General features: G+C 41.8%; 1 protein-coding gene across 2 annotated transcripts; it reads right to left on the bottom strand.

The window, feature by feature from the left end:
- Window positions 1-5,752: 5,752 nt before the first annotated feature.
- Window positions 5,753-12,421, bottom strand: mdm4 (MDM4 regulator of p53). 2 transcript variants are annotated; one of them, XM_068594241.1, is made up of 11 exons: window positions 12,226-12,421; window positions 11,570-11,657; window positions 11,386-11,460; window positions 10,993-11,126; window positions 10,829-10,878; window positions 10,311-10,375; window positions 9,016-9,112; window positions 8,779-8,939; window positions 8,427-8,621; window positions 8,238-8,306; window positions 5,753-8,128 (listed from the first exon to the last, which is right to left on the bottom strand). In XM_068594241.1, exons 2-11 carry the CDS (start codon window positions 11,639-11,641, stop codon window positions 7,559-7,561), a joined length of 1,488 nt encoding a protein of 495 aa, XP_068450342.1. In that variant the 5' UTR covers window positions 11,642-11,657; window positions 12,226-12,421; the 3' UTR covers window positions 5,753-7,558. The 2 variants fall into 2 exon arrangements, with proteins under 2 accessions (XP_068450342.1, XP_068450343.1); XM_068594242.1 differs by having other exon boundaries at window positions 8,427-8,606; window positions 12,226-12,420.
- Between the last annotated feature and the right edge of the window lie 331 nt (window positions 12,422-12,752).

Raw genomic sequence — 12,752 nt, 5'->3', positions numbered from 1 at the left:
CCACAATGCAAGTGTACATGCTGTGTGTGTCCGCGTGTGTGTGTGTGCGTGTGTGTGTGTGCGTGTGTGTGTGTGCGTGCAGGGATTGCCTGGTCACTGGCAACACTGTTCCACTTCTCCTCGGTGACAAGCAGCAGCACATTGTGGGACAGCTGAGCGAGAGGGAGGCGGGGGAGGAGGGGGGAGATGGGGGAGAGGGGAGGGGGGCCGTCCTCCTCACCCCAGGTTAGCCTCAAGATCATCACTGACCTGGAGAACTGTCATCCGAGCGCAGTTGGGAAATCTCAGATATGTAAGAGGAGAGTAACATAACAAGAGTGGAGCAGTGTTGATTAAAGGGGGATAAACAAGGACCTCTATGCAGTGAAATACAATATGATACACAATAACCAGTGAGCAATATGTTTCCATGATATGACTCCATGACGGTGGACAACTTATTGTGGAAACTGAGACAATGTTTGTGATTGAGTTGCTGGGAAAAGCTGACAGAGATTTATTTAAATCAAAGTAAATACGCATTCTTCATCTAAAACCTGATTCATTATGTGTGTTTGAATTAATGAACTAAATATACATTTGACATTTTCTGTGTTCAGTAGTATTTTCCTGCTGAGAACGAAGAAGAAAAGGAAAAGGTTAGCAAACAATTATTTGGAATTCATTAATTGTAAGTATACTTTGCACAATTAAAAGTAAAACATAATCTTTTCCAGGCTCCTTTACAACTCAATGTAACAAATTAAAGTTAATTTTGGTAACTTTTGTATTATAATTTTGTCTCAAAGACCCATTTTCATAGAACTTTAAATAGTTTCTGAATATGTAATGCAATTAATTGACGTCATTAAAGTTTTTTGTCAACATACAAACCTGGTCTCACCCTCTATTTCCACACTGAAACAGTGGGCACATTTAAATATATGGTGAACACGGTTGTGGTAGGAACATAAAAATGAGACATATCTTAACCGGTTAAAAACTGTGGAACCAATTTTTCGCTCCAGACTTCTTTTTCCCTGTTTCATTGTTTTTCCCTGTGTTTGAGTCGTTGTAGGAACCCTAAATTACTTTCAATACTTGTGTTTATTTGTATATATTAGTTCAACAAAGTCTTGGGAAAAATGTATATCTGTAAAAAAAAAAATCCCTTTTAAAATATATTTTGATCGTAAGTATGAACGTCCAGCATAATATGAGCCAGATTCCCCAAAAATGCCTCCTGGAGCGTCAATAAGACACCTTTTTGGAAAGATTAGGACCAAAAGAATCATAATCTGCAACAAAAATCACGATAAAACAAAACCTTGTCCTGTTAGGAAGGAGTTTCAGTCAAAAAACTGTGTTTGTTTGGTTAAAATTACGTATTTTATGCCAAAAGATTGTCTGAATGGGGCATGCTGGGACTTAAAATGGGTGCGGGGGGATTTTCACGCACAGTTTCTAAAAGGTTAAAGAATGTACAATTAAGGAAAAGGAAGGTAAATGTGTGTGTGTGTGTTTAAACTGGAGTGTTTCTGGTCTGCATTGTTCTGGGTGAAGTCTGTCCTCATGCGACAATGTTCTGGTCTTAAGTGCTTTCCAGAGGGGACGTGGTCACCATAGTGACAGCAACAGATGCCCAACTCTGTCTCCAGAGACTGCTTTTACACAGTCGCCATGATAACTGCATGTCCGTGCCCTTTGACAACTCGTTTTCCTTTTTCAAACGGCACCGTGCCGAGCTCTCTTCTCCCCAGCTCACGGTGCTGAGTACACAACATCGTTGGTGAGCGATGACAAGGCGGCGTCCGCCTGCCAGATCGATACAACGCCGCCATCGCAAAATCAATCGCCCTCTCCGACTCTGAGGCGATTGAATGGGAGCAGTCTGAGCTAATTACCCCCGCGCACTAATTCGGTGGAGTAAGTGACCCAGCATGAGCTTCAGTGCTATGACTGCTGCCCGAAGGTGATGTGACACTACTATGACCAATCACCGGGAGAATACTCCCATTCACTGCGATTCAGAATGAAGTGCCCACACCTGTGTTTTCACAGGGCTCTGGAGGCCTGGAGAAAGCTTTCTAAGTCAAGGGGCGGGGGGGGGGGGGAACAGTAGTTCTGTAGCCCAGCCATGCTGCTGCTCACTGGGGCTTTTATCGCAGGGTAATCCCCCCCGACAACAAACAGAATTGCCGGCATGTGCATGTGCAGCTGTCGCGGTCTTAGTGCAAGTGGTGTCATGTTAAATCACAGGAATGGACTGAGCCCCCTGAGCCATCCACTGCCCTTCCCTGTGCTGGCATCCCAGTGCAATGCCTGGGCAAACACACATATATACATACTCAAATCTACATGCATAACCCAGTTCTTACTCGCATTTTGCAGCACATGAAAGAACCTAAAGATATTCACTGTGAGTAGCCCGCGCTCCACTGCTAGAAGCAAGATATATTCCAATACTACTCAAAACAGGGATGCCATTGCTTGTTAGTCAGACAGGTATCTCACAGGGACCCTCGTACAAATCTATCCAGTTTAATTTGAAGGTATTTTAGAGCTAGACGCTGACTAAGTGTGAAGCACAATCTGACTTGCTCCCTCTAGGAGACACTGCTGAATCCCGTCTGAGGCCAGTGTTGTGAGATGTGAGCGGACAGCTATGTGGAAACTATGCCCTGAACCCAGCCAGCCCAGCTTCTGTATATCATCTTCCATTTCAGACCTCCCGCTGTGAATACGAGCAAAAATATTCCTCCTCTAATCTCATGTTAATGTGTCACATCTCTATTTCCCTCGTTATGTCGACTCTTATTTTGAAATTATTTTTTTTAATCTTTAGGCCTTTTTCTGTACATCTCGCTCCACTGACCTTCTCCCATGTCAGCAGCAGGACACATTTAGCGGCCTCCCAAATAGCACACAAAACAGAGGGAAAGAGTGTGTGTGTGTGCGTGTGCGTGTGTGTGTGTGTGTGCATGGGGGTGAGAGAAAGGTCTTGTCCACAAAGATACAGTTACAGACATCCAGACACACAACCAGAAGACAGCAAAGGAGGATAGACAGGCTGGAGGTATGCAGACACAAGAAGAGAGTTACGCAGAAATATTATATATACATATCTAATGTTATGTTAGATATATGTATATTTATAAAGTTGCATCAAGGAAGCCAGTGAGAGCAATAACACGAGAAAAATGCACAAAGGTATGGCGGCAATGTTCAACTGAGAGCTTCTATCATAACTATTTTCTCCGTAGGAAGTATTGCATACGCAATAGGGGATGAAGGGAGAATGCGGTAAGTTATTCTGGGATGTTGGGATGGATGTACTGTCGCCATGGAAACATGCAGATCCCCTACCACTCCCTGGGCCGTGCCATTCTGGAGCTGCCGAGCTCTCTGGGTGCCATGTCATCGGGGGTGTCTGTACCATTCTTTGTCTCTACGCTGTGTGACGTGCCAGACGCCGCGCAAAACAGTATGCCATTCTTGAATTAGAAGCGTGGGGAAAGCATTTTAGTACGGCTGTGACGAGCGTTAAATACTGTTGTGCAAGTCACAGGGAGGACAGCGACACCCCCTGAAGCAGGAATTTGGCCAATGGTGGACTGTCGGTCAAGATTTAAGATGTTTTTACTGTCATATGCACAGATACCAGGCAGTTAAAAGCTTATTTTGAATGGTCCTCCTAACACAGACTTACAATAAACTTAAGCTAAAAAATGAATAAATAAAAAATGTTGTCTGTATGTAGTCGGTATCCACCTCAGTACAAAATAAATAAAATTATTTGAGTTGAAAAATTAAGATCTCGTACAATGGGCAAGGCAAGTTTATTTGTAAAGCACATTTCAACAACAAGGTGCTTCAAAGTGCTTCACATAAAACCATTAAAAGCATCAAAACATAATGCAGAGAAAACAGGATTTGAAAACATTAAAAAAGTCAAAAAGCAAAATAACAAAATAAAACTTGAATAACAGTTGCAGTGCAGTTTCACACATAAAATGCAGAAGTGAGTTGCACCAAAATCTGGTTCAATTAAAGGCAGCAGCAAAGTGAAAAGTCTTCAGTCTGGATTTAAAGGAGCTGAGGGTCCCAGCAGACCTGCAGCTTTCAGGGACCTTATTCCAGATATGTGGAGCAAAAAAAGATGAACGCTGCCTCTTCATGTTTAAAACAGAAAGTAGACCAGAACCAGACGACCTGAGGGGCCGGGATGGGTTCATAAGGTAGCAGCAGATCACAAACATACTTAAGTATGTAAGTATTCAGTGCTTTTATAAACCAGCAGCAGGATTTGAAAGTAAGCCAGTGCAAAAACCTCAGAACTGGAGTGATGTTGTCCACTCTCCTGCAGCTTTCAGATTGACTTTTTACAGAGGCCTGTGAACACACCGTTAAGTATGGAGCCAGTATGCACATTTACCATTATTGAGACTGTACTGGCTCCATAGCAATGGATGGACAAGTTTCTCCAAATCCTGTTGAGACATGAGTCCTCTAACCCTTGATATATTCTTCAGGTGATAGTCGGCTGACTTTGTAATTGTCTTGATGTGGCTGTTCAGGTTGAGGTCTGAATCCATAATTACACCTAGATTTCTGGCTTGGTTTGAGGTTTTTAACATCAGTGATTGAAGGTGAGCTCTCACTTTCAATCGTTCGTCCTTGGAGAACAGAAACAATAACTTCTGTTTTATCTTTATTTAATTGAAAAAGATTCTGACACATCCAGATCTTGATTTCAGATCTATAAATATAATAACACACTTCTTTGTTTTTCCATAATCTGAGCCAGTGGAAGCATGTAGATGTTGGACAGAAGAGGCCCCAGTATTGAGCCTTGAGGAACTCCACGTCATCCTGGTCAGTAATAAGCTACTGACACAAAGTATTGTCGGTCCTTCAAGTAGAATTCAAACCACTTAAGTGCTGCGCCAGAGAGTCCTACAGTCGGTGTAGTAGTATGTCATGATCGACCGTGTCGAATGCAGCACTGAGATCCAGTATCACTAAGACTGAAGTTCTGCCACTGTCTGTGTTTAAGTGGATGTCGTTGAAAGTGGAATAACTGATTTATTGATTAGTTGATAGAAAAAAAATATTTTGAATTATTATTTCTACCCATTTGGTAACGTTTTACATACCAAACAAATATCCTCAGAATGGGCAGACATCATAGTCCTAAAATGAGCTCCACCTCAACGAACAAAAGTGCCTAAATACATATTCAAATTATGTAATAGTATGAAAGTCGTAGACCATTTTCCTGCATAAAGTACAAAAGGACAATTAACTGATAACTCTTTTACTGTGGTAATTTTTTTAATGCAGGACTTTTACTTGAAACTTCCTTCACCATTGATGTTTTAACCTAACTCTCTGTAAAGCCCAGAGTAAAACCAGTTTCAAAGGTAAAATATATTTTCTCACTAAGGAATATATCCGTACAAGCTATTTCTCTAGGCTTTAGTGAATCCTTTTTATTTATTTTTTCGGATGGAGCGCTTTAGAGGGGACACAGGGAACCTTCCCAAATGTTAAATTATTATCTATACAACATCCTGGGATAAGATAGCTTTCCTAGGCACAAATCAGAACGCAGAAGTGTTAAAGCAAAAAGACTCTACAGTGGACAAGAGGAAACAAACGGCTGGATAATGAGGAAGCAGAGTTGCAGCCGAGGAGGAGAGAACACATGACAGACGGCCTGTCGCACAATGATGTATTCTTCGCTACGGAGCAGGGGAACTGAACGAAACAATTAACTAAACTCTTTATTGCTTTACAAAACAACTCATTTCATTCCATGACAGGTTGAAAAAAAAAAAAAAAGCACATTAAATTGTTAATGTCAATTATTGTAACAAATCTGTCATTCTGAACCAAGAGATCGAGGGTACAATATGTAAGCGGAGCCATTTGCATGACATGTTTATCAAGAGGTTTGTTTTTCTCGAAGCACAATTATGGCAATAAATACAGCGGCCTTTATTAACCTAATATTGCTTATATATAGCCAATATAGTTCTCGCACCAGCGGAGCGCTTGCTCTAGTCACAAGAGGATACATGCACTATGCTTTACATGTCATTAGCAGTACTGTACACCAGATGCCATATTCAGACTTCTCCCCATCTGCTGGCAGAAAGATTAAACGCAAGTAAAAGCAGATACTATCTGTCATATTCCCATGACGCAAAGCCCAGAGTTAGATTTTTAGACTTACTTGTGAGCGTATAGAGCCTCCTGTATTTGTAGGCAGCTCACAAGTATAATGAAAGTTAATTGTATCTACATGGTCCATCAATACATTCTTCAAAGAATCCATCAAAATAACATCTATACTATACAAATTAAAATTCAGAGTCATTACGTGGCAGTGTAACGCTGAAATCAAACTGAAAATATTTAGTAATTTAGTTTAAGACTCTCCATATATCATTTAAAAAAGTATTTAAGTGCAGCCTTTATCTGCTTCATTGGAGGTGGTGGTCAACCAATCAACACAACTTAAATCATGAATAAATAAAGTACAAAATATACAGAGATTGTTCATTTATCATACATTCAGGAAGGGATGTAAAGTACCTTTTCTGAACAGTAACATTTAAATATTAACCAACAATTATAGAACTTACTGCAGGCATAACTGTCAACAGTGGCTTGGCGATTGCAAATATTGAATACATATTAACATCAAATTACTAAGCCGAGAGGAAATTACAGTAAATACTTCAGCTGTGCATTCTCAAGCAGGTTAAATTCTACATTTCGAAACACTATGTTGAGAAAAACAGCAATTAAGCCACCGACATTTGTATTTTATAGTACATTCAATTATACAAATAATTATTTTTATTAGAAAAGCTTATATACTTTTATGGATCTGCAGCCGTCAACAACAAAATCCTGATTCTACTCTTTCCTGTTCTTCCTTCAATCTCGTCTTAATAACTTAAATGTGAGAGCTTCAATACTTGGATATAAAAATGTTTTTTTAATTTATTTTATAGATAGCCAAGAATGTGCTGGAATAAATATTCCTGCACTGACTTTCCATTTGTCCAGATGAATTGAATCTATGGGGCAAGAAATTCAAACAAAACTAACAGAATTAAAGCAAGCAATACTTGTTGTGGCACCGATTCAATGCTAAAACAAATGAGAACATCCACAGCTTGAAAAAACAAGCTTTCATACAATCAAATTGCTCACACAAACATGCACCCTTGGTGACCTTCTAATTAATAAATAAATAAATATGCCTGCCTTTATATGTCCCTTAATTAGTATAACAAAAACTCTTGTGTTCAAGCTTTCATCCAAAAATACTTCAGAGGCAGTGTGATGCAGAATAAACCATGCAACCAAGAGCAAGCTTCACCAAGTGCTATATTTTGTGTACACCATTGCAGGTTTTAAGGGTGCGGTGCACATTTTTAATGTATCTACGAGCAGAGTGTGAACCAGAGTGCATGCATCTGTGTGGTCAAATGTGTTTGTGTTGGATTTTTTTGTTCTCGAAGTTCCCCGGAGCTTGACAGATGTGCGTGCATGCGTGTCCTATTTAGACGATGAATATCTTAATAACTTTCTGAATGATCATCCCACATCCTGGACAAGGAGCGTGGAACTTGTGTAGTTTTCTAGCACATGGGAAACAGGTGATGAGGTGAGCCGTACGTCCGTGAATTATATTTCCATTGCGTGGCCGCACTCGACACAGCTTGCAAGGCTCCAAAAGGGCCTCTGGCTTAACCTCTTCAATCTCCATGCCCAGATTTTCCTGACTCTCCCCTCCCGAGAGCTGCTCATCCTTGTGAAAGCTGGAGGGCCACGGCCCCTTGCCTTTCCCGGCGCCCATGGTGGGCAATGGTCGGTCGGCTGTGGAGTGGGAGGGCAGGATGACGGGGTCAGAGACTGTCCTGCTGCAGTCCGGAATGTCAATGCCCGTGTCGCTGTCGTCTTCCTCGTCATTGGTGGCGAGAGAACTGCATGCTGGGATGTCCGGGACGGAAAGGGAGTGGGCGAGTCGGGGGACGTCTTTGTACCAGTTCTTACGCAGAGCCCAGCAGCGAACGCAGTACCTCTGGAGAGGCGTGTTATACTTTCTGCACTCGGTGCACTGCCACGCATCCTAATGGGCAAGGAAAATACAAAGTTACACACCTGCATTGTTTAAGTTTGAATCTACAGCAAATCAAAACCTAAAACTACAACATAAAATGAAATAAAAACACACAAACCTGTGTGGATATCTCTGTATCAGTGTCATCGCTGAGGCACTGCGAGTCTTCGTCCGGCTCTTCATGCATCTGGATAAATACACAAGTTGTTTGCACAAACATGTCATAACATTATCCTAGCGTGTGAATACATGCATTTTTAAACTATATGTGGTACGAGCCTGTCAAAGTCCAAAAAAAAAATCCTACCTCGCGATCTGCTTTCTCCTCCTTCCCTCCGTCATCATCCTCAGGTAGAGCCTCTCCTTCTCCCGTGCTGCCTTCCTCCAGCGCAGCCTCCTTCATCTCCACGCTCACCTGTTCGCTCCCGCCCTCGGTCAGGAACCAGAGGTCATCAGTGGTGTCCGACACGATGGCCGTGTCCTCCTCCTGCGCAGGAAACAGCTGATACATCAGTCAGACCAACACTGTTACACTCCAATTCATGCCATTGGCCAACAATTGTGCTCGTTTTTAAGCTTGAAAACTTGCAACTTGACTCAGAACAAGCCGTTACTACTGCGAGTCGATGAACTTTCAAACAACACATGAAGTTTCTTACTTGGTTTGTGTGGATGTCGGTGGAGCCATTGCTCCGGCGGCTGTAGTTACTACGGAGATTACCCAGAAACCACCAGGGCAGGCCAGAGAGGTCCCACTCGTCCAAAGAAACATCTAGTTTGGGCCGTTTGCATGCTGACCGTGGCAGGCCTTCGAGGGAGTCTGGAGAGGTGTTGAACTGTTAACTTTAGCATTTTGAACAAGTTGTCCCGGGCATGTTTGGAACGGTGTTGCTCACCATCGTCTGGCTCCCGGGGTCGTCGCTGGGAGGGGGTCTGCAGGAGAGGCCCATCACTGCCGGCCTCCAGCCCCGCTTTGACCACACCTCTACACATCTAGAGGGGGGAAATGTGAAGGACAAAAATTAGAACACAGAGCCATAACTGGGTACTTGGAGGTTTCACAGCTCCTTTTCAAGATGGCCGCTGGGTATGTGATCGTTGGAGAGGGAAAAGGGGCTGCTGGGCAGTTAGGGTACGGTAAGGGGGGGAAGGGAGGTCAAATTTAGGATATGATAAGGTCACCAAAACCATGTGGAGGGTAAAAAAACAGATGGATAAAGAAAGATGAGGTAGAAAAACCAGTAACACCGATGTAACAATGCATCAAAGATTTACAATCCAGTTTCAGTCCAGTAAAAAATGTTATAATGTGCAAATTAAATCCTAGGATTTAAGTAATTAATTATTTTAAGAGATCCATAAATACCGTAAAAAAATAAAAAAAGAGGTCATGTACAGTATATACGTCTATGGAAAAGAGTTCATTCGAAATCAAGACGTTTTTAGATAAAATGCCATCTTAAAATTATGAAGATGCATCTGAGGTCTAACTTTGATAAACTAATAATCATAGTTGATAGAGAAAATATGGACTTTTGAAAAACATACTATAGAATGATAAGATCTTAGATCAGATAATCAGAAATATAGTAACTAATTTGATTCAAAAAGACACTGACGAAGGACTAAATTTGAACGGAAACTCAACAGAGGTTAGACAAAGTCTGACACACAAGTAGGTGCTTCAAGGTGGATTTTGGGAGGGAGGTCAGAAAGAAAAGGTGAAGGGAAAAGAGGGGTGGATTACTGCTGGACCTGTGGCTGGATCAGGAGCTGTGTTCCTCCAGTTTCGGAGCAGAGAAGAGAACTCTGAGACAGACAGAGAGGGTGACTCTGCCCCCCATCCACCGGGTGGTGCTGGTGGATCGCAAAAAAAAGTACCACCAGACCAAACCAGGGATGGGGATGTACAGAGACGGTGCCACTCTGTACAAATGCACACCGACGAAGACAGCAGCCCTTACCCTCCCTCCTCACTACACACAAGCAGGCAGGGGTTTGTTTTATCATCTTAGTGACTAAACCGAAGTCTGAATCCAGCACTGTGATCAGTGCATGTTATGACAAAAATACAGTTTTTAAACTTAGCCTGCCAGTCCTGTACTTTGTTTTCATAAGCGTTGTGTGTAGTGAGGTGAGAAAGGTTGAGGGGGAGGCTCTGTTTCTCCTTAGCACCATGCTTCGTTTTTACCTGACCACGATCCTCCACTCCGCCCTCTACACATTCACGGCCCACAGAAAGATTCTCTGCAGCGTCTGCATTTCAGATGAGACACAGTAACAGAAAAAGGACATCCCCACCCTTTAATTATAGCATAATACACTCTCACACTAACGCCTGTTTTTTTCAGCTTTGTAGGACAAGCTGGAAAATGGCCTAGCTCTCATCCCCCACATCCAAGAGATGCAATAACTATCACAAGCACTCACTAAGCATGCAAAAAGAAAGCTGGTTTTAGAATATATGTATAGATAATCAACATACACCCAGGGATCTTCACTTGAAAACATAATGTTAAGGAAGCCAATGACACAGAATCAAATCACAAAGTTAAGAGGAAGAAGACACAATTAAATTACAAGTCATCACACATGTACTGAACTACAGGATGCACAAACATATTCATACATTCATTGTTCTTTGATGATGCCCCCTGACAGAATCATTATTTCACATAAATATATGAAGCAGAAAATGAATGCACTTACCAGAACAACCAAGCACAACTAAATACTTCTTGAGCATTTCATACACCGGGCTGTAAAATTAAATTATGAGAATTAGAAATATGTCTCTTTATTTTCATGTATACATTTTAGATGTATAGACAAGCATTACTGAGTGTTGGCTATTTTTTAAAGTGGGTGAATACCTCGGGTCTTTCACGGAGAAGCTCTCCACCTCCAGCAGTTCTCCCAAAGGGTCATCCTGGCAGTGGACGATGTGCTGCCTCTGTTTGTCGTACAATTGCTTCCCCATGATGTACTGACCCAAGTAATGCATCACCTACAAAACATATTGATATCAGAAAACCACACGGCACCTAGAGGGACATTTTTACAAATAGGAACCCAGTATAAAACAAATTGTAAGCTTGAATTATTTACCAATGTTACATTTAATGCCACCTTCTACAAGACCCACATTTTAGTAAAAAAGACAACTGAAACCTGGGCCGACCACTTCTCAGATAGCACTTTGGTGTTAGTGAGTAAAACAGGCTACATACTAACAAACATACTTGACATTTCAAAGAACCGCTCACCTCTTTGAGTGTGAATATTTCTTCCTGTGCGCCTGCAACACGCAGTATCTGCAGCAGTGGGGCTTTTGGTTGCACCTGGTGGGTAAAGAGCAAATCCACCGTATTGCATTTAATATGAACTAAAAGTGCAATGTTGGGTAATTGACAGGCGAAGCAACAGTCATGCTTTTTGTTCTAATTGTACCTGATTTCCATCTCCTGGCAGTGTCCTGCACGCTGTGCTTGGTGCAGGAAGCTGCGCTGATAGGGAGCTCATAGTAAACGAACAAAGTCTGAAATACAGAATCATAACGGGTCAGATAACGCGAAATCAGATTTCAAATTCCCTATCATTATATATTATCATCATCACCATCACAAAACGCTGATGTCTTCACTTCGACGTTATACCAAGATAACCAATTGTAAGCTTGAATTAATTAACAATGTTCAATTTAATGGCAACGCCCACGAGACCAACACATTTTAGCAATCAAAAATTTGTTTGAGGCTAAACAGACGGCACCAACATGAGCTAGGTGGACAGGTATTTGAATTAGCATTAAGCTAGTTCACCAGCTCGCTACTTTTGCGACAGTTAACTAGCTAACCACGGTCTTCAATTTACAAGGCCAAACTTCCCTAAAAGCCGAGCTCGCGTGACGTCTGGTGTAATGTCAGTAAAAAAAAAAACGTATGCAACAACTGTCGACATTTAGACTGGGACATCTGAGTAACGTTAATAAGTGACACACCTGCCGACGTTAGCAGCAAACGTGCCAGCGAGCTAATAACGAACGAGCGGATGGTAGCTAACTAGCTTAGTTCCCGAACAATACGTTAGTAGAAAATGCTTCTCACCAAGATGAGTTGACATTACTTCACAGCTGTTACATTGTTCCGCACACACACTGCTGCTTTAACAACCCGCCGACATCTTGTAAATATGCATACAGCTAATAAATCGTGGAGTTGTTCCACTTTAGCTCACTCTAAGAAGCAGCAGGCAGTTAGCATAGCTGAACTAGCTACTAGATTCAAAACGATGAATTTCGCTAAACAACTTCCGGTTGCACAACTGGTTACAGCCGCCGGGGGCGTGGCGCCCCCTACCGTTTGATAGATGGCACACCATAGGGTGGCATCGTGGGCTGACAGGCGTAACGTTTTTGCAAAGAATTTATTACAGTAAATCATGTCAGTGCCACATATGTTGCTTACCAGGTTGAGAAAAATCTTGCTTCTGTTTATTGTTCATGTCTGGTAATAATGGTTATATTAGTTTTTACTCTAATACGTTGTTTAATATATGTTGATGGTCGTATGGTCCAAAAACTGCAAACCTATAAAACATGCAAGTTATTATTGACTATTAATAAAGCTAGTAA

The sequence above is a fragment of the Clinocottus analis genome, unplaced genomic scaffold (genome assembly GCF_023055335.1).
Source record: "Clinocottus analis isolate CAN_PGR_092001 unplaced genomic scaffold, fCliAna1.0.p SCAF_3, whole genome shotgun sequence".
NCBI lineage: Eukaryota > Metazoa > Chordata > Actinopteri > Perciformes > Cottidae > Clinocottus > Clinocottus analis.
The sequence above is the reverse complement of the archived record's forward strand: the minus strand, read 5'-3'. Positions and strand labels throughout refer to the sequence as shown.

Coding starts and splice junctions, on each gene's coding strand:
- mdm4 (XM_068594241.1), bottom strand. CDS start 11,641: ATGAGCTCCCTATCAGCGCAGCTTCCTGCACCAAGCACAGCGTGCAGG. Junction 11,127..11,385: donor AAATATTCACACTCAAAGAG/GTGAGCGGTTCT, acceptor TATGTTTTGTAG/GTGATGCATTACTTGGGTCA. Junction 9,113..10,310: donor GAGTGGAGGATCGTGGTCAG/GTAAAAACGAAG, acceptor TCCCCCCTCTAG/ATGTGTAGAGGTGTGGTCAA.